The sequence below is a fragment of the Pleuronectes platessa genome, chromosome 4 (assembly GCF_947347685.1).
Source record: "Pleuronectes platessa chromosome 4, fPlePla1.1, whole genome shotgun sequence".
NCBI classification, from domain to species: Eukaryota; Metazoa; Chordata; class Actinopteri; order Pleuronectiformes; family Pleuronectidae; genus Pleuronectes; species Pleuronectes platessa.
In genome coordinates this window covers 27,811,033-27,835,004 of record NC_070629.1, presented here as the reverse complement: position 1 = coordinate 27,835,004, position 23,972 = coordinate 27,811,033, and the positions used below count along the sequence as shown (strand labels likewise).

The window sequence follows — 23,972 nt, the reverse complement described above, 5'->3', positions numbered from 1 at the left end:
CTCTCTCTCTCTCTCTGTCTCTCTGTTCCCTCCATCATGTATCTCTCTCTCTCTCTCTCTCTCTCTCTCTCTCTCTCTTTCTCTCTCTCTGTGTTCCCTCCATCATGTATCTCTCTCTCACGGCCACAGGTCATTAACTTTGTTTTTCTCTCGCCTTTAGTTTGATCTTTTCCGCTCTGTCCTCGTTCAACCCCGGGACCCGAGAGCGGCAGGATCCAGATCTGCCTCCACTCAACCACTATCATCATGATCATTATAATCATTATTATTATTATTATCATTATGACCATTCTTATTCTAACTGCTGTCATTGCTGCTGTTTTTAATGGACATTGTTATAGCTATAATAAATATCACAATTATCATTATTGTCATTATAATAATGAGTAAAACCAGACGAGAACACAACCTCTTTCTCCTCCATTTCTCTCATCTACTTTTCTCATGCATGATACTAAGTTATCATTATCATTATTATTATTATCATTATTGTTATCATCATTATTATTATAGTGACTGGCTGGATCAGGTTTGTTCTCCTCTCCACTGTCAACAAGTGTTTGCTCGTTGTTCAAACTGTTTGGTTTCTCTCTTTAATAACTGTAAAGATTTGACCTCATGATGTAAACAACCTGTTGTTTGGGGCTTTTCATATAAAATGTAATTTAACTGAATTGGAAAGATTCAGGGTTTCAAATTATTTAATTTTCTTCATATTTTGTATTTTTTCTAAAAGTATCCATGTGTACTATAAAAATGAAATATGCTTATGGAACAAATTAGATCTTTGGAGTCATCGACCACAACAAATACAAACTAGACAGAAAAATACAAAGCGCTCTGACATCTAAGACCGAGTAAAATCCTTCAAGGTGACAGAAGACTTTTAGATTTTGTGCAACTTTAAATCTTTTAATCATAAGCAGGACTTAGAGTTTTTCCTCTCTTATTAAAATGTTAAAATACGTATGAAATGTGGGATCACGGGCAGACGTTGCTCAACTTCTCGGTTCCATCAGGCAGAAAGTTTAGGAACCACTGACCTAATGTGGATATGAACCTTCTGGACGTTAAGAAACTAAAAAAAGAGAAAGAGAGAGAGAAGCACATAAGCCCTTCTTTAACCAACTGGGGGAAATGACCTATAGGCTCGAGACATGGAAACTGTGGTCGGAGTTTGCCAGAGGGGGGAGCAGGAGGAAATGGAGGATGAATAGTATGTCCTGGCTCTTCAGTCAGTTGACATGCTCCTTCACTCCTCCCCCTGCGTCTCGGCTCTTCCCTCTCTCTCCCTCTCTCTCTATCTATCGTCTGCTGGTTGGAATCTGTAATTTTAAAAAAGCCCAAGGGAAATACCGAGGATATTCGCATCTCTATTTCTTCTGCTGTCGTCATGTTCCCCAGTGAATTACTGTATGTTCGGGTTTTAAAAAAAAAGTATAGATGCTGAAAAACTTTTGATGTCGCGTTTCAATTCCGCCGCCGCTTTGAGAAACGACTTTCACTCGGCCACTGACGAACAACACGCCAGTGAAAAGTCAACGTACAAACTCAAGCCTCAAGTGGAAGGGGGGGGGGGCAAATAAAAAACTTAATAAACAAACTTAACTCTCCTCTTAACAAAACCACAAAGTGTCTGAGCCGCTCTGTGCATTTGGCCTCACATTAAAAAGCGGGTCAAGTACATTAACTCTCCTAATTTTGGCCCCAGGACCTTAATTCTCCCTAAGCTCCTCCTCCCTGCCCCTCGGCCTTGTGGGGCCTGCCTCCGCTGATCGGGCCGCTCTGACTGGAAATGCCTCTCGGGGGAATTTAACACAACCGCCCAGCGCTCCCTTTGATGTGGTCTGTGAGCAATCCCTTTTATCTCTCAGCTACGCGCTTTACGACCCAGCGGCAGAGAAGAAGAGACGAGGGAGGGAGGGGGGGAGGGAGAGGGAGAGGAGGAGGAGGAGAAAAAAAGAAAAAACCTGCAAGTCTAGGCCTGGCGTGGCGAGGATAAATACCACAGGAGAATTCTTGCGACAAAGGCGCTCAGGAGGAGCAACTCGTGTGTTCTGCCTCCTAACACCCAGAGACGCAGGAGCCAGAAAGACTGGAAGAAGGAGGAATGTGAGCGTCTGGGTGTGTGTGACGAGGAAACACACTTTGTTCTTCCTGCAGCCTGAGTGCGCCCCCCCCCCCCTCCCAATGTGCACTCAAAGACACATCCAGAGTCTCGGGGTGGTGGTGGTGGTGGGGGGGGGGGGGGTGAGGTAATGTGTGCTACCTGAGCAATTATGAGCTCAAGGCAGTTTGGTCATGGTCTAGTGAAAGCCGAACCCTGGATATCCATTTTCAGTCCTGCTCGGAGCACAGTGCCCTGCTGCACACATGAGTCTGAGCTCAAAGGCCCCAGGACGGCTGAATGAGCCAGGCTGATCCACATGAACAGGACCACAGATAGAAAGATCATTGTCTACACAAACAGCACACAGACACACACACGGTGCCAGGCAGCAGGGCAGGGCGAGCTGTGATCAGCGGCTGGAGAGCGAAAGAGTCTTTCACACACAGATTAGGCGTTTTTTGGTGAATGCCTGTGTGATGTGAGGTGTGTACAAACCTGATCGATGGCGTCTGGGTTCTCCGACACGTCGAAGATGACGGCCGTGGCCCCGCGCTGCACCGCTCGCCTCGCCTGCACAACACAGAAGAAGAAGAAAATCATTAACACCGTCAGCAAACGTTAAAAAAGACAGAAGTGCATTCTATTGTCAGCTCTTTTCGCGCACTGCAAATCCAGCCCACTAGAGGGCGCCCCCTACCCGGGTGAATCCTGAGGAATGTGCAGACGAGGAAGCGAAGAGACAGAAGTGACAGGCGAGAAGTAAACAAGCCGCCGACGACATTCGTTCACATGTGGCTCATCTCCTCATCTCCTCATCTCCTCGTCTCCTCGTGACGTCACCTAAAAGTACATCTGCCTCACATTAGGCCACGAGGGTCTGTCTCCCATCATGCACCTCTTCACTCCCGTGTGCAGCTCTGAGCTGAGCTGAGGAATCAGGGAGTTCCAACCGGCTGAAGATGAGAGTTCTTTCATCTGAGAGATGGAGAACGTCAATGCACAGTTTCTTTGCTTAGGGCGAAAGAGGGAAAGGAAACGCTCGGATCTGCAAGAAACTCGAGGATCTCGACCCAGAATCCAAATTTACGTCCCTTTATCTTAACCCCTGCCTTCCTCCCCCTGCAACCCGTCCTCACCCCCTCTTGATTCACGGTGCCCCATTTAGACGGCGTTCTGATGTCTGCACTACATGATCTAAAAGAGCGCGGCCGGGATCGTCTCCTGGTTCCATCAAGTGCCCCTGGGCCTTTGCCAGCGCTCTTCATTACCGGAGGGAGGGAGGAGGGGGGGGGGGGGGTGAGGATCAAAGTGACAGGGCACAGGGCTGGAGAGTGTCAGCGCCCTCGGTCTGCAGGAGGAGCAGAGACTGGGGAGAAGTGGTGTGTGTGTGTGTGTGTGTGTGTGTGTGCGTGTGTTGTTTTCCCAACGCATCATGTTGCTTCCTGAGGTCACAGCACTCAACAGGAGGATGTTGAGCACAGTCTCCGGAGATGAAAGCTGAGTTTAATGCAAACGCTTGTCAACGTCCGGTATAAAACAGACGCTGACGAGTCGGAGGGAAACCACTGACACCATCAGGTGTCGGACCCTCAGAGCTCGGTATGAAGCTTCACTGGAGCGATGGAACGCCACTCGTTCCTGCAGGAGGTGTGATGGTGACACGTGTTGTTCAGGTCGATGAAACTCTCCTGCACAGCTGCACGAAGAAGAAGCAAACTCCACCATGTTGTCACACCTGTTTGTTTGTGTGTTTGTTTGTTTGTTTGTTTGACCGGTTTCCACAAAACTTGGAGACAAGATGGGACGTGAACCAAGAAGGAACCCATTGTGTTCTGCAGATCAATCAATGTTTTATCAGTTTCATTATCAGGCGTTTTCTTTCTTACGTCTTCACAGATTTTTCAGGCAACAATTCACAGAACTTGATGAAAGAAATCAGCAACATTTATAGAAGTGAGATATTTATGAACGTGTGTAAACTGGGTGCAGCTCCACTGACTGTTTACTGGTTACAGCTTTTGTCATCTGTCATCATGTGGTTAATGGGCAATCCAGTCACTCTACGTATTCTCACACTGCAACTGCTTCTCTTGTTGTTACACTCGAGGTATTAGTAATCATTTTATTACATCTCCTTAAACTTAAGTATTATGATCCATAACTCACTGAGGCCCATTCCTCTTGCTGACTAATAAAGGATTATCTTATCTTGTGTGATCCGGTTTTATGACCGTGACGTTATCTGAGATTCTACTTCTCCACTGTGTACCTGCAGTACTCCTACTACTTCCTGTGAGTATTCTGGGGCTTAGAAAAAGGGATTAATGATTAAATCGGTCTCTCCAGGAAGTAGCGTGTGCGGCTGAAGTGAGTTTGGATTCAATACAACACTGGTTCTAAATCAATAACAGTCTGCTGTTAAAAAGACGATTAGTTCTTCCTCTTCCACGGAGAGAATGATAACTAGGGGGTGATTGTGTCGTGTCAATAACAGAATCAATAAGGAAACTACTATGAAAATATACTTTCAGAAGCAAAGCAGTGGAGCACGTGTGTGGATCTTTGATGTCGACTCTGAGGACGGCTGCGTGGACAAGTCACAGCAGGAGGAGAAAAGGACCTGAAGTAACAAAAGGTCTTTGAAATAAGAGGTGGCACGAGCACCAGATACAACTTGTGAGTGTGAATCAGCTCCAGGAACATGTGAACGCACAATGTGAACGAGCTACATCTCAATTCCACCCCCCCGCCCCCCCACCACCCTCTTTGGTCTAATCCCCGGACAAGTTGTTTGTGAGTGTGGTTCCTTCAGGACTAATTAACCCTGAGAACTGATCGATCTTCCAGCAGCGGTGAAACAAAAATCTCATCGCACACAAGGAAACATTACAAACACAACCTCTCTGCTATATCCCCCCCCCCCCCACCTCCCCACCTCCTGCCTCCTTTACATAAACCAACATGGCACTTTCTAACGCTTTCTTCCTCCACTTTTTGTGCTTGGAAAGTTCAAAAGCGAGATCTCTCACTCGGCTCTTTCCCTCTCACCCAGTTTCTTTTCTCCTCCCGCTCTCTCTCTCTCTCTCTCTCTCTCCCCCTCTCTCTCTCTCCCAGCTCCACACTGCCAGGCTCCAGCCCCCATTTAATTCAGCTCAAGCCTGCTGCTTTGATGTTCGCTCTCCCAGTTAATAATTAATAGCTCTCGGTAAGACGCTCTGAGCAGAGAGAGATCTTCCTCCTGAAGAATCTCCACCCGGGCCGGCCCACACGCTGCAGTGCAGGGACTTGCCTGACGACAACAAAAATGCAGCCACAGGCAAAACTGGCTCTTTTAAAAATAACATGACACATCTCCTTCCCGACACTATAAAAAAAAATAAAAAAAGCAGCACAGCGTCGGACACCAAAGGAAGGATTCATATTTATTGCTGTGTGTTTTTTTTTCTTTCCCCTCAGGACTTTTACCATGTTGCTCCAAAACACTTCATTGAGTCAAGCTGGTGGTAGAACTTCACATGTTGTGTAAAGAGATGTTGTGAAAGCACTTTGAGACAGAGTTTAATCCTGGGATGTGAACTTTATTCATTCAAGTTCCATCGAGACAGAGCGGCTCAAAGTTTCTCCATCGGCCTGGATTACGTAAAAAATGTATGTTGTGATTTGTCGTTAGATTTTCTTAATTGTTTGTGCTTTTTTATGATCTGCACATCTGTACAGATGAGATCTGGACACGCAGATGTTATCAGATCTTACAGACCAGCACTCTGTGTTTTGCTATAAGTGTCAGAATAAGAGAAATTCAGGTATTAATTCTTTTTCAGGCGTCCACATTACACTACATAGTAAATAGTTTATTAAAACTACCACTTGAGCTTCTTTAAATCTCTACATGTGCATCAATGCAACAAGCTAATTATGTCATTAATAATAATATGTCACTCACTTATTTTGTGGATTTTTACTTGAGTATATTTAGACGGATGGTTTAATGACTTGAACACCCCCCCGAGGGGAAATGTTAATAATGACAGTTAGCAGCAAGGAGACAGTTAAATGAGGTGCAGCATAAAACAAAGTTTAATAGAAGTACTCAAAATATGATAAGAAATTAAAACTGTATATGGATCTGAGTATTTCTTCAACCACAGGAACAGGACATTATACAAAAGGTGCAAATTTAAGCTGTTGCTCCTTTTAGAGCCTTTAAAGTGCAAGTTTCTGCAAGTAGCAATTTATAAGATCCGAACTGATTTGAAGTCAAGGCTCAAACTTTGAGGGGAAAAGCAAAGTCAACCATCTCCTCTTGAAAACCATCACTGCCAATATTTGCCTCACAGCTGAAACATGATCTCAGATCCCCAACGCCATCGCCTGATCACTCGTCCACGCAGAAGAATCTAAAAGCAGCTAAACTCTGAACCTGAGTTTCACAGGTACTTCACAACACGGCTGGCTAAACAAACTTCCCGCTGGCTCAGAGAGGCACGAGAATCAGGGGGACAATCTTCAACCCGAGCGAAACAGAAACCGCAGCAGAAAGGACTGAGAACCCAGTCTAGACACAGAGGAAAATGAAAGCTATGTTTAGCATCCCCTAAGTAAGCCTGCCAGCTTGTAAGATCTGAGGGAGAGACGTTCTCACTCGTCTGGAAAAGAGACTTCTCTCAGCTCCTCCGTTCACGTGGATTCTCATACGAGCACAGCAGTGACTAAACACAACCAGTGTAGATGTGTGCAGAGATGTGTGAGAAGCAGAAGGTTGTGTGCTCACATAGCAACACACTTACACCTGCAACATCTGGCTCATGCACGAGCTCCTTCATCACATCCTTCCCTCTTTCTCTCCTACTTTCTTCTCCTCTGCTTCCCTCCTTTCCCTCTCCTCCTCCTCCTCCTCTTCATGCCTTCCTCTCTCGCTCTCTCTGCAGTGCTATAATTAAGGCAATTAAGTCTTCAGAAGACTCCACTGCTATTATGCTGTAATTTCATGTTGCCTCCTGGCTTTACGGTTTATTAAAAGATAAAGGCATAGTTTTCTCCCATTGATTTCCTTGTATGTGGTCACCCCTCTCTCTCTTCTCTCCCTCCCTCGCTCGCTCGCTCCTCGCTCTCAGAGGAGACGTGTGTTCCAAAACATTATTTACATTCGGCTAAAATAAAAAATCTTCAAGTTTTTCAACGTGGCTGCCGACTGGAAGCCTCTGCAGCCCGGAGGAAGACATGAGAACCGAGCTGGAAGCCGCTCTTCACTCCGGAATCACGCGGCCGTTTGATGTGAACGCTTCGCTGACACGACAATCTGTCACAACATGTCCTTCTGTTTACAGATACCTGACGTGTTCATATTGGCGGTGTGACATGCAATCAACTGGTTTGACTCCCATCGCGCCGGCTCTGCCATCTGATGTGTCACCACAGCTTTCCTGCCACCACATAAATGCTGCTCTGAAACCATTACCGAAGGACACCGTGTGATAGCCCTGCCCTGCTTTGACCTGCCTTTTTATTCCTTAACAAACCCTTAACTCGTGTTTAAGGGTTTTGACTCATGCAAGATAGAAAAAAAGTCATTGTTCGGTTTCTCCCGCCATCTTCGCTCTGATCTCTCCCATGTTGCCGTTTAATATTAATTTGATGGCCGTTAGCGTGTTACAGGAGCCCAGGGACGTCTGAGGCCGTGTCTCTGCATAAAGGACGTTTACAGAACACATAAAAAATCCACTTGTGTGTCACAGCGGCCGGGGGACAGGGCCCGGGGAGCGTCCTCCTCCAGATCCTCTCCGTCCTGTAAACGGGTCGTTTGCTCAACGTAAACTCGCCGGGGAAAGAATCACTTGAAGCACTCAAGAGAGCTCAGGGGCGGCCATTAATATCCAGCTGCAGACAGGAGGGCAGGTCAGGGAGTGAGCGGCTTATCGTGTCCTGGTGGCTGTTCTCAGATCAGTTTTACACTCAGATTATTATTCATCAACTCCATCAAGGAGGTTGTGTTTTCACCCCATGTCTGTTTGTTTGTGTATTTCTTTTTTACGCAGGATTACACAAAACTGAGAGGAGGGACACATTAAATGTTGTTGCAGTTGCAGATTAGAGCGTGGATGACTCGACAGTTAATGTCCCTTATTCCATCATAGTATATAATATATACTGATGGTTAAAACAATATCAAAAACATTATCGGCTAATAAAATGTCTTGATTATTGAGTACTTTTACTTTTTTAGATCCATTTTCTAAATCACATGATATTACACTATTTTATGATCTAAAGCCATGTTTATTGTTCTCTAAATTTAGTTTTGGTATCAAACTACAACTCAGGTATCAGTGAGTCCATCGTTCCTCTACAGGTCATAGGTTCCTGCCCAGCGTCTCAATCGAAGACATCGGCCCATGAGTGAGTGAGAGATCTGGGGGGGGGGGGGGGGCGGGTGGATGTAACAACCTCACTATCAGAGACAAGATCCTATACCCTTCCTCTATACATCCTGTACATGTAATCTTTCCTACAGGGTCCAGTCCCCAGATGGGCGAACAATCCGGATGTAGGAGACAAGAAGCCCCCTGTGTTCAGACCTCTACTTTCCCCTGAGTTTCACCTACAGCCTGTCGTCTGGGGTTTGTGTGAAAAGCCTCTTTTACTGGGTGATAATTTCAGCTGTGGAGAAAAACCAGACTCTCGCTCTCTGGAGCCAAAAACCAACAACCGAGAGCCGGAGGTTTTTCCACAACAACGCTTCCACCTTCATCTAGTTAACTTCTCCTCTCGGCTGAAATCTCTCCCAGTGCTTCTGACAGGTCTGCCATCTTCACTTCCCCTCGCTGATTGTTCTCTTCCTCTTCTTCACCTCATCTTTCCCAAACTAGCAACCCCCCCCACACCGGCCCGCCGCCCCTACATTTCTGTCTCTGCCTCGCTGCACATTGTGGGGTGGCCATTCACCCACAATTGCATAACCAGAATTATACAAGTGAATTGTGCTATCGAAATGTGTGTGCGCGTGTGCGTTTGTGTGTATGTGTGTGTGTGTGTGTGTGAGTGAGAGGGGGCACCTCTGAGGAGAACTGCCAGTGGAACTTGGCAAAGAGCCGGCCCCCATTAAAGAGTCGAGAGAAACCAGGGGAGGGAGGTGGGAAGCGCTCGCACTCGCTCATTGTCGGATCCAAACACAGTGTCTCCTTCTCACAGAACGTTTCCCTCACTCGCTGCACGGAAACTCTCATATGAACCCAAATATATCACATCGGCTTTTCTTAAAACTGCAAACACGGCCTGGCGTCGATCGATGTTCACACGATGAAATCCTTTTACAGCACCGAGCATCGAAAAACTGTCAAGTATCAAATATTTGGTGGTTGGGTTCAGTGCTCGTCTTCACCTGCTCTCTGACGAGGTTGTTCCCGACTTGATTCACACTTTTTATAAATAGTTTTTGGGCGCTAAGCCTTTTATTAATTTATTTATTTATTTATTTGTCTACCAACAGCGTTTGAGCATGAACGGTGGAGAGAGAGAGAGCAGGAGAACACGTGCACCCGAGTTCTGGGTCGCAACCAAACGTGCAAGTTCCTCACAAGACAAAATGTATCTAGTCCAAAAACCCCAGTTGCTTATCAATTAATAGAATGGAAATTAAATATTTTAATGTCTAGAGGTATGATAATTTGCTTATAGTACTTAATCTACCTTTCAGGGGCATTAATTCAATATCAGAGTCTGCACATTCATTACTACAATGGTTCTTTGTCAAATAAACACTCACGTTGTTTTTTTGGCATCTGGACCTGAAATAACACGTTTTACATGTTTGAGGAGAAACTTAAACTACCTGTGATTACAGTGTTTTCCAAACAGACTGTGTTTTAATAACTTATTATCTTACACTTGTTATACCTGTAGGATAATAGTGTGTAAGTGACATGTTACTTGAGCAGAGTTTCTAAAAGGTCAGATCACCTTCTGTTGGCCAAACACTGTGAAAAAAGGAAAAAAGTTCTGGTAGAAAGGCTTCGTCGGGGAAACAAAGGGATAATTGTCCTGAGCCGTTTAACCGCTTGTCATCATGTGGTCGTGGAGACTTCTGAAGAAACACTGTGACACACTTAATGAACAGAGAGCGTTTCAGGACCTTCATCACGCTCAGAGTTTCATTTGTTGTTCGTTTGAAAAAGTGTGTTTTCCTCAGCGTTGTGTTAAAATCCGGAGAATTTAAGTTTCCTCTCTAAAAATACACGTTTGTCTCGCTTGTGCATTTCCTGTCTGTGTCTCTCTCTCTCTCCCGGGTTTGATGTCGTGTGGCGTCGCACACTCGCACAAACACACACGGAGACAGATGCAAACACTCGGACCTCAGACTAATCAAGAGGCCCGGTCGGTTCTCCTCTCCGCCCGCTGCCCACTGCTCTGCCCTGCAGAGACCAGGGCCGGACCAATGGACCAAACCGCTAATTAAATTTCCTCCACTTCTCCTCCCCGTCCCTCCCATGTTGTTTTCTTACCGGTTTTGGGCTCCCGGCCTTTTGTGATTCACAGGAAAATAAACAAGCTCTTCTGGCGAGGGACAAGAATATACCGCCTGTTAAGTGCTGCTCCTCCGTGTCGTGTCCAAACATCAGCGGTTTAGAAATAGATTAACGATAACATACCTGGTTTTCTATCCATGGAAAGACTTTGAAGGAGTTCATACTCATATTAATTAATTTGATTATCTGAGGTGATTAGACCTGCTGTCAATCAAAATCCTTCTGATGTTTTTAAATGTTTAAAAAAAAAGAAGCAGGTGAGAGATAACGTGACAAAAATAAAACTGTAAAAGTTTTTAAACAGGATTTTTACGCTCCAGGGCTCTCGGAGGAACGTGCGAACGCAGAAGAAACGTTTTCTGGCATTTTGAAATCTGAATTTTCATATTTTTCCTGAGATGAGAGCCGTCAGACGCGGGGGGGGGGGGGGGGGGCATAAAGCTGGGAGCAAGTCGGGACAAGTGAAAAAACAGATTTGCCTCTGACTGCTGCAAGTCTCCCGGCACATAAAAGATCAAATATGAAGTTTTATGTCTTTGACTCTTGAGCTTATATCTGCCTCTCGCTGACAGTGTTGAATGTGAAACAGGAGAATTCTACTGTTATTTAGCTCCTATTGTTTATCTCTGTTACCTTGATGTACATTTAAAAGTGTTTAATCAAAGGAGAACTGCTCACAGGCCTTCATGATGAATCACTCAGCTTTGGCAGTGAATGCATCACAGGATGCGTTCAAGTACATTATTCAGTGTGGGTTACATGTAGCTTCTCTGCAGCTGGAGCCCAACACACGATCACTGTAGTTATGTAAATGACTCGAGGTGTAAAAGAACATGCTCCAGGCGGCAGTTCAATCCGGTTGCTGATCAATAAAATGTCACACGAGCTGTGCAGATGGATTTGTTATTTGCAGTTCTTTGCTTTAAAAACGCACAATGTGACTCCGGCCACTAGGGGTCACTCAATCAAAACGAGATCAAAAGACTGTAATGGCGGCAAAAGCGGAAAAAATCCGAAGAATGTATTTGTCAATGTAAGTACTTAACCGAACAGCTAACTATCTTTTCAACATTTATATTTACTAGGAGATGGATGTACAAGGTATATTTTTATGACTCATATTCCTGCACCTACTGACGCCACTGATTCACAGCCACAGACACGTGGAGGGGTTAACTGACGCTTCGGAAAGTGACTTTAACTTCTACAAAGTAAAAAAAAAAAATCAACCACACAGCAGTAGTCGTAGTTCCCTTAACTCTGGAGAACATGAGGTCTAATCCTAATGTAGTGATTCCAGTGGAGCGCAGGCATCTGGCTGAACGGCCACTTCGCTGCTTCCTCTAAATCGTCTGCAGGCGCTCGGCTCTAATCTCTCTCTCTGCCTTCAAGCTGCTTTAGTCGGCCGTGTCCCTGCTTGCATGAAAGAGAAGCTGCTGTTGTTGCCTCTCTCTCTCTCTCTTGTAATTCTCTATCCTGCTGCTCCTGGGGAGGTGAGGTGAGGGAGGCGGGGGGGGGGCGGAGGGGGTGCTGCTGCTGCTGCCGTCTTTTTCCTGGACAAACAAGGCAGAGCAGGTCAGGACTCACTGCTATAACCCCCATAATGCCTCTTTTCTTACCGTACCTCTGGCCTCCAGCTGTGCAGCCGGCTGAGGAGAGCGACTTCACCTTTGGTTGTTTACGTAATTTCAGCAAATCTACGAGTTGGGAGGAAAAAGCTGAATAGGTCCAGAGTTTCTTTGGAACGACCTTCAAGACTTTGACGATATCCAGTGAGGTAGAAAGTTTGAAAGATAGAAAGCGGAGGAGGGAATGACTGGAGGAGAAGCAGTCACCCATACTTCTTAAAGTTTTCATTTTATGTCCATGACACACCTGACAATGTAAATATCCTTTGAACAGTCATGTGCACTTGGCGTGTGCGTGCCGGTGTGAACATAAAGCAGATTGACTCTGTGGTCAGTTGCTTACATGTAGATGCATATAAGCAGAACCAGTCTTTTTCCTTTTAAAGCCTGGTGCCTACGTTACCCACAATGCAACGCGTCCACTAGCAGTTCATGTAAGATTCGAGCATGCCATACTAGTAGTGGCTAATGTGGCCTGCAGCAAATGCGAGGAGCAAGTTCCAGAGGTCTGTGAATCTCAACTCTTTCCAGCTTCACACCTCCAGATTTCCTTTTATTTCGAAAGCCAAATCGATGGAGACATTGATCGGACTTCACACGTCTCACTCTCAGGACCTGTACCCACACTTTGATGTGTGTTTCCCTTTAAGTGAGTCTGAAGGGTCATGAGATGGTTGACAGGACAAAGACAAACTGCCAGTGAAGGAATAATCAAATTGTTTAAGTTAAAAACTTATTTTTGAGTCTATTTCTTCATCAAACACACAAACTTTCCTTTTGTTGTGTCCCGATAGAGAAAAGGGATTTGAACATGGCAGCGAGATGGTGCAACATGCAGGTGTGTTGAGTCATTCACCTTCAACTGCAAACTCACACCTCACAGTTTGTTGTCTTATCTCGACAAGTCCACCATGTTCAGTGTCTCCGGTCGCCTGCAGGGGGCTTCAAGAGGAGAAATTCAGGGGTTCAATATCTTTCCCAAGGACACTTCGGAAAGCAGACGGGGAAGACTGGGATCGAACCTGCTGGTTAGAGGACGACCGCTCCTACCCCTCAGCCACAGCCGCCCGATTAAGGAACTTGAATAAATCAAAAAAGGAAGTATTGTATATTGTACTCCCCTACATTTATCTGACGGGATCTAGAGGATGATTAAAAAATAGCAGTTAAACATCTCTTTAAGACCATTTGATCATGAACAACTGCCGTCCAGATGTCCCATTGAAATTTTTATTGTTATCCCCCCCCCGTAAACAAAGAGAATATTTGGCTCAATCCCATTCTTCAGCCTCTATCTCCATGTTTCTGTCTCTCTTCTTCCATTACCTCACTGTCCCAGAGCATGGGCAGCTCCAGTGTCGCTGTCACACACACACACAACCCACACACACAAAACACACACACAACTTCTTCTCCTTGTGCTGGGTCTAACCCTGGCGGAGCATAAAAGAAAGTTTAAACCGCCGGAGCAGGATGCCATTTCCCCCCCCCCCCCCCACTAACCCTCCTGCAGAGGACTCATCTGTAGCTGGGAGAGGCATCAGATTAGCTGTGTGGGGACCAGGGGGCTTCAGTTTCCAGCTTCCGTGCCAAGCCGTGGGCCCGAGCCTTAAAGACAACATGGCCATGACATACACAGCGGGGCGCAGGACACGAGGATTCTCACGCACACCAGCACATTCCCCTACAAAGCAACTGGCTTAGACGGAGACTGGGAGAGAAAAGACAGGGCTTTGGTTGACGTGGGTGGATGTCTGGTCCTATCTTTTCTGAGATTTACTTTTTCCACCGCTCATCTTTTGATCCAGCGCCGCCCCGGTCTTTTCTGGAGGCTGCTTGACAGACAGGCGAGCTTTAGCTGTGGCTGGTGTCTGACTTTCAAATAACAACCGCGATTAAGAACAAAAATCGATGTACAGGCGGGCGGGGGGGGGGGGGGGATGAAACAGAAACAACCGCTCCGTGCTGCTAGCTGCACTTTCTCGTCCTTCCGCAAGTCTCCCCTCCTTCCTCCCTCTGCTTTCTCCCCTCGCCTTCTGGCTCTCCCTCCATCTCTCTCTCTCATCTTAAGTCCCCGGGGCTCCTTTCTTCTCTCTTTAAATAGGGGCCTGGGCTGTGAAGTCTAATAATGGTCATTTGGCCTCCCATTGAAAGCTGGGTAATTCGGCCCAGGGACGGCTCACTTTGAGCCACATGACACAAGGAGCTTCCCAGTGACCATGGAAACCAGCGCAGTGGGATCCCAGGGCGCCTCCCAGTGCCGTGAAACGTGGTGAAGCGGTGATTTAGGAGATGGGCTTTTCTAGAGGGGGCGGGGGGGGGAGTGGTTGGAGAGTAGGAAGGTGTGAGAGAGAGAGAGAGAGAGAGAGAGAGAGAGACAGAGACAGAGAGACAGAGAGAGAGAGAGAGAGAGAGAGGCCCCTGCCTGGTCACAGTGGAAACCTCTCCCGACACCCCGCCAGGAAGAGCGGCCAAGATAATATCAGCAAGTTGAGGCGTACACAAACATGAAAGGAGAGCCCAAGAGGCAGGCCCCCCCCCCCCGCCTCCCGGAGTACCACGCACTTTTTATCCTCTTTTTTTTTTCTTCTGCTGTCTTTGCTGCTCCTCCTCCTCCTTCTCTCTTTTTCAATTTCTCCTTCTACCCCTCCCTCCATGCTGAGGTGTCTGGAGCAAGGGGGCAGGTGGGAAGGAAGACAAAGCTTCCCCCCCCCCCACCCCCCCGTCACACAGTGACCTGGACGGAGCTTTTGCTGATTTTTCTTTCAGTCCTTCAATATTTCTTTTTTAACTCTTTATCTGATTGCAAAGGCGAATATAATATATTAATACAGGTTATATGATTAATTATATTCTTAGGTCTGCATTTGCTTGTTTGTCTGTTAGTTATTTTGCAGGATTACGCGAACACTAAAGGACGAATTACCACGAAACTTGGTGGGAGGATGAATTATGGTGCGTTTGAGGAATCTTTCTTAACGTTGAAGTCTTTTGATATCCCAGAGGATAATGAATGGACCTTGGTATGTTTAGGGGACTGATATTTATGATGATGCATACAAAAATCTGGTCAATCTAAAAGTGGTTTCACAAGAGGGACGCTTGGGATAGAAGTGAATAATTGAAATCAGAGTTTTTTAATGATTTGGGGGTTAAAGTGTTGGATGAATACTTTGAAATACAGTGTTTTCTAGAACCCTTGAATGCGACTGATGAATAACTTTCAAAAGCAGAAGAGCATAGAGGATGTGGAACTGAAAAAACTCCCTCATCTAAAAGCAGAGAAGTTTACATCACAACATTTGCCTCCATCATACTTCCTGCTACAGCCGCAGACGGTAGGCTGCTCAATGTAAACAACCACAAACTGACTTTCACTTCGAGAGGATGAAAGACCTATCATTTGTAGAATGAGTGTGTGTGTATGCGTGTGTGTGTGTGTGTGGGGGGGGGGGGGGTTGTTTTATCAATGTCCTGCATCTTCATGGTTCCGCTATGAAAAGATTTCCTTTAAAAACTTAGAGGGGAGAAGGAGAGAAAAACAAGCTTCTTCTATATCGAACAAAAGCCGCTGTTGTAAATCGATCTCTATTGTGGCTTCGCTGCAATTTAACAGTCCTGAGACGGCGGCGTGTTAAACTGCAGCAATCTTCTCTCGCTCCGTTATCGAGTCGCTCGGCTTCACTGAGGTCTTTGCAGGAAGAGAAGGAGAAGGAATTGAAAAGGGAAAGTCGTGAGAAGCGAGTGATGAGAGCTGCAAGAAAACACAAGATGATCTGCCAGCCTTCTTCTTCTTCTTCTTCTTCTTCTTCTTCTTCCACCCATCCAGCGTTTAAACAGCGAATCAACTCATGCACACACAAGTGCGCACATCCGGGACTACACCGATCAGACAGTGAGGGACAATGTGCTGTAGCAGGAGTCTGAAATCGCAGCCAGTTCAATCCAGCACTGGAACTTTCTTAACAACAAGCCGTGCCACATGACACCTAACTGGCACTGCCGTGGCCTCGCAGCGAACTCTAACACACACCTGAGTGTGTGGGACAGCCAACCTGGCCACAGGCTCGGAGCCAGTCACCCGCAATATCACACTCGTCTGTCTGTTGCCATTTCTTTCTTTTTTAAAGCTGGATCTCTCTCTTCTTCAGACGCACACACACACCATCCTTGAAGGCCTTGTGTACTTTATACATCCCCTTCATTCCTCTCTCTCTCTGTCTCCCTCTTTCTCTCTCCCTCACACACACACAGACACACACACACACACACACACATGCAACACCCTCTTTGCAGCTCTGGCTGACATGCCAGACACGGTTGGAGTCCAAAAGCCACTTAGCACTAAGACGCAGCAGCTGTTTGCTCTGGCCTGCTGTCCTACGGTGCCAGCTTGAGCGCCACGGAAGAGAAAGACACAGAGACACACTCCTCTGCCCACTCACATTGTTCCATGGCAACTGTGGTTTGTAGGATTGTGTTTGTGTGTGTGTCAGAGACAGAGCTTCCCACACACAGGATACAGTTTTTGTGGTTTATGTGCCTCTGGCGAAAACTTAAAAGCATAAGCTTTATTTCTGGAGGGATATGTCAATAAAGATGTTGAACGTTTTTCTCGTAGCGCTGGTTATTTTGAAGGCGCCTTGTAGCGGCCGCTCTCGGGCCCGTTGCACTCCGCTGCAATGAGATGTTGTCTTTGGCCGGCGTTGAAGGTGGAACCGATCGTAGTTCAGAGACGAGCTGGTCGAGGGCAGCGCCAGGCCACACACAACAAGCACATACCAGGGAGTTTTACATGCGATGCCAGCCAAGAGGCTTGCTCTACACAAGCTGCAGGGCTGTGTGGGAGGACAGGTCGCATTTTTCTGTACAAAAGAAGAAGAAGAAAAAACTTTCTGCCAAGCAGGGAACAGACCCAAGCCGCCAACTTACCAAACCAGACATATTAGCCTTTCGTCATTTCCTGGAAAAGCCAAGCCCCCAACCGCTTTCCCGTCCATCCAACTCCCACTCTTCCTGCAATCCGCCACGCCACCCGTCTGTCTTCCCCCCCCGGCCTCCCGGGTTAGGGGCTGATGTCATGAGAGCGCGGGCAGGATGAAAAGGAGGAAAGCCGGCGAGCTTAGGCCCCGTGTGGCCATTGGGCCGACACCGGGGCACTTGAAAGAAGAGATATCTCACTGGCGTGGCGACAAAGACCCCAACCAGCCTGAAAGCCGGTGGCATGATTTCATGTTCCAGGGTAGCTGCCAAAAAACGCGGCGCATGCATGTGGAAGTCAGAGTCGAGATGAAGGGAGAGCGGGGGGTCAGTTCTGAGAAAGTCGAGCGGCGGGGAGGAAACCACTACCAAGAATACTGCACGTTATGAACTGCAATAAATAGTTCAACTCGAGAACGGATGTGTGCGGAGGTGTGAGCATGATTTACAACATTTACAAACGCCTCGCAGAAAGCAGATACTTGATAAGCTGTAACTAAAGAGAGGCGACTACTTGCAGCTGTGTTCCGTGAGCACCGGGGCACCTTGCACTGTCATCCTTATATGACACCATAACTCAGCTCGACCGAACCACATCAAAAGAGCGCTGGCTACAGTAGGGACGGATTTACTCTTGGTTTTCCTGCTCTGGGGCGGGGGGGGGGAGCGGCGGCTGGGCACACAAGGGTCAGAGGTGTAACGGCCCTGCGGCTCTCGCAGGAACCAGACAGGAAGTGCAGGAAAAAACTGTGTACATATATATGACTCGCCAGCACTTTGGTGAGGATTGCACGTGGACTTCAGAGGCCGGCTTGACCGACCCCCCTCTTCCTCCGCTTCCTGTGCTGCTGATATTTGCTGATGTCAGAGCGTCTCTCTGCGACAGCGAGAGCAGCCCGGTATCTAGTGAGTCACTCGGCTGAATAATCTAGTAGAATTTTAAAAATCACGCTGGTGACAAAAAAGTATATCAAGTAAGAAACTACTCAAAAGACAAATATCAAAACCTGAAATCGCAGCAGAACTCTAGATTGTTTTTATTAAAGTCTCTAAAATGATGGGAAACCTGGACAGGGATTCTTCTCTCCCTGTCTGGGAGACGACAGCTCATCTCTGGAGATAAGTTCTCAATTACTTTTTTGGGGGGTTTAAAAACTAGAGCCAGAGATGTTCTGATACCAGCGTTGGAAAAGTCTCAGATACTGTCAGTGCACCAGGTCGGGCATCGCCGAGTACGTGAATCTATGTACCGATCTGACACCACATCTTTAAAACGTATATAACTTTCACCCAGATAAAACTGCAATTTTCTCTCTCCATAAATCTAAAACTGCAGTTGTGCTGTTCTGCCACTTTTTAGATCTGTTTTTACAGCTGCAAGGACGGGGAGATGTCCAGTATTGTTAGCCAGAGCTAAAACGTGAGCAATTTGATGTGTAACGTATACAAGACATTGGTTTTGAACTATTTGAAGGAAGTAAAGTAGCGTGTATTGCTAGATTTATGTATTCATGCTCAGTTATGACTGTGAAACTATATTATCAGAAGTTCTACGTTAGCAATTCTGTGTGTATTTGTTTTTCAAAGGGTTTAACCTGAGCCAGGACAAATCATCATCACCTCATACAGCTGGTAAACAACAGAATACAATCTATTTTTTTCAAATGCACCGGTATTGGATCCATATCCGAGGTGTAAAGTCCAGGTAGTGGAATTGATATCGGGGAAACGAAAGATGGTATCGGTATCTCCACTTCCAACACGGTCCTGTGCGTCAATAAATTAGGATTGAACTATTAAGAATAAAGACGAGCCTCTTCCCAGTATTCAGCCTAAACAGAGGAAGTAATGCCCATTGGTCCGTGTTGGCCGGCTCCGGAGCACAGCTGGGGGCCCTGTGTTCCCAGACACTTTATATTTAGACATGAATCAGAGTAAACAGCATTTTTTTTTTCTCCCCTACAATTCCGTTTTGTGCGTTCACTGGGATTCTGTAATTGAATGGAATCTAAATTGACCAGACAAGGCCCTGACACTGTTGGTGGCAAAGTGGCAGCAAAGTGGAGTGGGCTCTTGGGTTCAGTCAGGGGCCAGTCGGATAGGGCGGGAGGGGGGGGGGGGGGGGGGGGGGCTGCCCAGCATTAGGCCAGGCCAGGCGGGGTGAGTGTGTAAAAGTGGGCATAGCATCCAGACCAGGGTAGGGCATGGTGACCTGACTGGCTGGGCAGAGTACGCAGACTGGCAGGGGGTAAACACTGCACTGTCTGGACTGGCAAAAGCGGCAGTGCCAACACAAAGCACCCAGCTGTGTTCGGGCCCCGGGCAAGGGTCTGTCAAGATGCAACAATGGGCTTTCCCTTCTCTAATTATAGTCCTGGCTGAATAAACACAGAGGAAAGAGAGTGGTGTAGAGGTTAGGGAGGCTGGCTGGAGGCCAAAGGGTCACAGGCCAAGGTTCCTGCCATCCTCACTGCAGTGGCCCTTAGCAAAACATCAGACCCACAAGGGATCAAAATGGCCAGCTCATTAGCACTCTGCTTTGATGGGTTCCACTCAGCGGAGGGTTTGGGTTTCTGGTTCTTGGGGGGTCCCCTTGTGGCTCGGTTAGCTGAGGCACAACATTCTGGATCTGAATGTGGCCCGATCAGATGTCACCCGTCTGACCCACCTGTCCCGTCTCAACAATCAACTGTGCTGATGTTAAATACCCAACAGGTTCATGGGTAATACAGCTATCCCCACTATGCCCTCCAGTGACTTCGAACTGGTAATTTTTCAAAACAAAAAGGAACGAATTGAGATTTACTCTACACATTATTCTTCCTTTTCTAATCCATAGATTGTAAATAAAGATGGATGACGTGTCTCCACTTCCTCCCGTTGCACAATTATGAATTTAAAATATCCCGGATATGGGCGCCGCTTTCCCGCGCTAGTGATTCGGACAAAACTGTTTTAACAAATAGGATTGTTCTCTGCAACTTAAGACCAGTATCTTAGAATTGGTGGAGTCCCCCTTTAAACATTCACTACCCACGACTTAAAAAACACTTCAACCTGACTGACCTACAGGCCTTCTGCTCCCATGACACTTACACTAGTGATGAATGGTAAAAAGTTTCCTTGGTTTACAAGTCAGTGAACCCAGAACCGGGACGTGTTCTCAGCTCCAGGAGAGGAAACTGGAGCTGGAACTGGAGTGCTGAGCATTAGCATTAGGCCAGATTTCGGGTCTCAGCAGAAGTGCGCATCAGCTAGGTAGCAGCAAGTGTCACTGCAGAAAGTGCACCATTAGCATGTCTATACGCTACAAGGGCTCCTTAAATTATGAATGGCTGCTCTCTTTCTGTCACCAGGCATGCACACGATAAATGAGACTATAGCCAGGCATGCCCCCCTTCCCTCATCCTCCGGGGAATGTTGGTACATTCCATTAAGAGGAACACTTAATTAAAGCATGATAAAATACCACTCGGAGACTCCAGAGGGGTCTAGGCACAGGAAGAGGGAGGGAGGGTGGAGACGATGGGGTGGTGAGAGACGAGGGAGTGATTCAGTTCGGCCTCCTTCTCCCAGGAAAGGGACGTAAGACAGAAATCAAAACAATAAAACTGAATCATCCTTCAGTGAATTGTCTTTGACCACAAAAGAACAATTTTTAGAGGGTTTAATTAAGAAAAAGGAGAAATGCAGCCAAGGCACTGATGAAAGAAACGAAGCAGAACTCACCACCTGAGAGTTTTAATACCACAGACATGGTCTCAGCTTTGGCAATTCACGACGTTAAAGATAAGGTGGTTTTGAATTTCTTTGCACGACTCAATCAACTTAACAAAGTTATCAGAGCAGTCTGCTCTCGAGCCCGGAGCACAGAACCTTTCATGAACCAGTACAGAGCTCCAGTGTTAAGATGAACTCGTGAGCTTGTGAAGCTTCTGGGTAAACCAGCAAAGTTATTGATCAACTGGCATCAACACATTCACTTTGAGAGAGCAAACAAACCGCGTCCTTACCTTTCCCAGAACGGTGAGACAGCTGGGGTCCAGCTCTGGTTGCTCGAGCTTCACCACTCCAACCCAGCCGTACTCGTACAGGTCCTCCTCATCATTATTATTACATAGTCCCAAAGGATGCATCTGCAAAGAAGACACATGAGTATTAATATATTGTTTTCCTCCAGGTGACCAACCAACATTTTATCATCATCCGTGTGTCCCCCATTTCTGTAAAATGAAATATAAGAGTTTTGGGTGGTCTCTGGAGAATTTGCTGTGTGTGGACAAAAGGGAATCGTGCAGAGCTGCGTCCCATCGGACTTCTTAAAGAACGCAGAATAAGCAAAGTAGGACTTTCGTGGATTTGCAAAAGAGGCGGATTTTCCCGGAATTAAGTGCATTAAGTCGACTTCGCTCCGGAGAGTGATGAATGTTGCTTCTATTTCTTTAGTGCTCAGGACACTTTTCATCTTCACTGCTTTATTCAGACAAATGTCTCACGTCACTGTGCACTCCACTTTGATTAGGCTCCATCACAATATCTTGATGCGTCCTCTCATTACACTTAAGGCCACTAAATTGGCCCAGTTCTCTGAGCCCCCCCCCGCAGAGCCAGAGGCTAGACAATGTCTTTAGAGAAGATTAAAGCTAAAGGACGGTAGACATCACAACTCTGACTCACTTACTGCACCCTCAAAAAAAAAAAGAAAAACCAACAGAAACATTAATCTTGAAGCATTTATCTCAAAGCACTTCCGCTACTTAGCTTGAAATGTCTCGACTGTGGGAAGAGGTTTAGAGAGCCGCTCAGTGTAAGACAGGTTAGTCACTGCGACGGGGCTGTTATCTAATAATCAATGTGTATGTGCTCGTGTGCACGACAGAGCCGGGTCCGTATCGTGAGGGACGTGAACAGATAACCCTTCACAATCACAGCAGCCGATCACTGAGCAGTAAAACATGTGAAGCAACACAGGCCGAAAAAAACAAGCAGTGGCAGCGGCGCATGAAATAATGATCTGCTCAAACGAGGCAGGATTCAAACTGTAACCAAGCAGAGTTTGAATCCAGAATGCTGGATCCAGCCCCCCCCTTCCCCTGGAAACAGTGCAAGCTCCTGTATTAGAATTATAACTGGGCCAAACTGACCTGGGGGCCACTTATCTCATTAACCCAGGGACCACAACACCCCAATCAGCCAGAAATGTGACGCCACCTCAGCCACTCGGGCCCCCAGGGCCACTGCTGATGACCAAAGATACCTTTCTCCCTCTGGTGACCCCCGACCTCTGAACCCCACTTCATCACGTTGGGAGCAGGTTCGACGTGCAGCAGGCCAATTGGAGAGATATTCAGAAGGCGCCTAACTCACCTCGGTGCCGCGGGGTCAAGCCCCCGACCCGAAGGGATTTTTGGGGGGGAATCAGCAAAGAGTCAGGGGGTCAAATGCAAATCATGTGGATGGGGGACGAATCATAAGGAATGAAGATGGACAACGTTGGCCAATCTGTTACTCTGCTGTCAGGGGGAGGAAATCTGATGATGAGCCAGTGGATGCTGAAGTGGAGAAAGACAAATCTGCCATTTAAGACACACACACACATTCATGCCTGCAGACACACACCATCCACATCCACACACCTCTAAAGAAACGGAGGCTCATATTTGAATACTCCCATGAAGGCCTTCCGAACACAGATAACTGTGAGTATGAAACATGTGAGATTAAGTTCAGCTCGTCGACCACAACCCCTCGACATCAAAGAGCAGGAAAAAACATCGACTGGGTCGTTAAAGAGAGCGAGGCCACTCTGACTCACAACACCTTTTCAAAAGACCACAGGATGTGGTGACCTTGTCCGCCTACATTCACAGATTCACTGCACGGTTTCTGCTTCTTCTCCAGCACAGACACACATGAGCAGAGTGGCTGTGTTCTGGACGACTGTTTGGAAGATGGATACTAGCCTCGGGCTGACAGGAACAGGGAGGCAGCGCAGGTATACATTACATACACATTCGGTATGATAATTTCAGAGCGCTCTCTCCCTCTCAGCCGCTGGAAGACACCAAAATTGAAGGGAGAGACGAAGATAAAAGAGCATAACCTGGTCAGGTTTCTATTCAACCTGCATTTCCCCGACCTGTAAACTGTGACAACTCTTCAGTGCATACCAGCACATCCCAGTCAACTAAGGTAACATTCTGTATTCCACATGAGACGCCCTGTGAGCAGGCTTTTGGGCAGCATGAGGGGGGAGAGAGTCGGTGTAGGAGGATCTAACGGGAGACTGAGTCTGTCCCCGTGTCTGAGTCGATCTAAATGAGGAGCAGGACGTGGTGCACTGCTTGTTGTGTGATCGTGACCCCTCTCTCCTGCTCGTCTAACTGGGTTCTGAACACTGGACCATTGTGCGGGGGTCCTGCACTCCAAATGGAGCAGTGTTGTTGTTGTGGACCATGTTGTTATTTTAGAGGCTGGCAATTGCACCATTATCTCCACCACAGGGTTTTTTCCTTTTTGTCATATGTTGATGTAGGCGTTGATGGATGTGGGGATGAGACGCAGAAAGGAGCAGGATCTTGGAATGGAAGAGAGACGGTGATCCGGTGAAGTGGGTCACCGCTACTGGCCGTGCACACGAAATAGTAATGAGCACATATTCAAACGTGCCTTCACACACACACACAGACACACACAGACACACACAGACACGGGATGACAGAGACTGTCCCC

At 46.9% G+C, this 23,972-nt stretch overlaps 1 protein-coding gene across 2 annotated transcripts in view; it reads right to left on the bottom strand.

Annotated features, from left to right (window-relative positions):
- znrf3 (zinc and ring finger 3) overlaps positions 1-23,972 on the bottom strand; it is a 62,930-nt gene that overhangs the window by 8,823 nt on the left and 30,135 nt on the right. For both annotated transcript variants that reach the window (XM_053421765.1, XM_053421764.1), the window contains exons 2-3: positions 21,254-21,376; positions 2,606-2,680 (exon numbers count right to left, since the gene is read on the bottom strand). In XM_053421765.1, the coding sequence (XP_053277740.1) occupies positions 2,606-2,680; positions 21,254-21,376 (198 nt within the window). The remainder of the gene's footprint in view (positions 1-2,605; positions 2,681-21,253; positions 21,377-23,972) is intronic.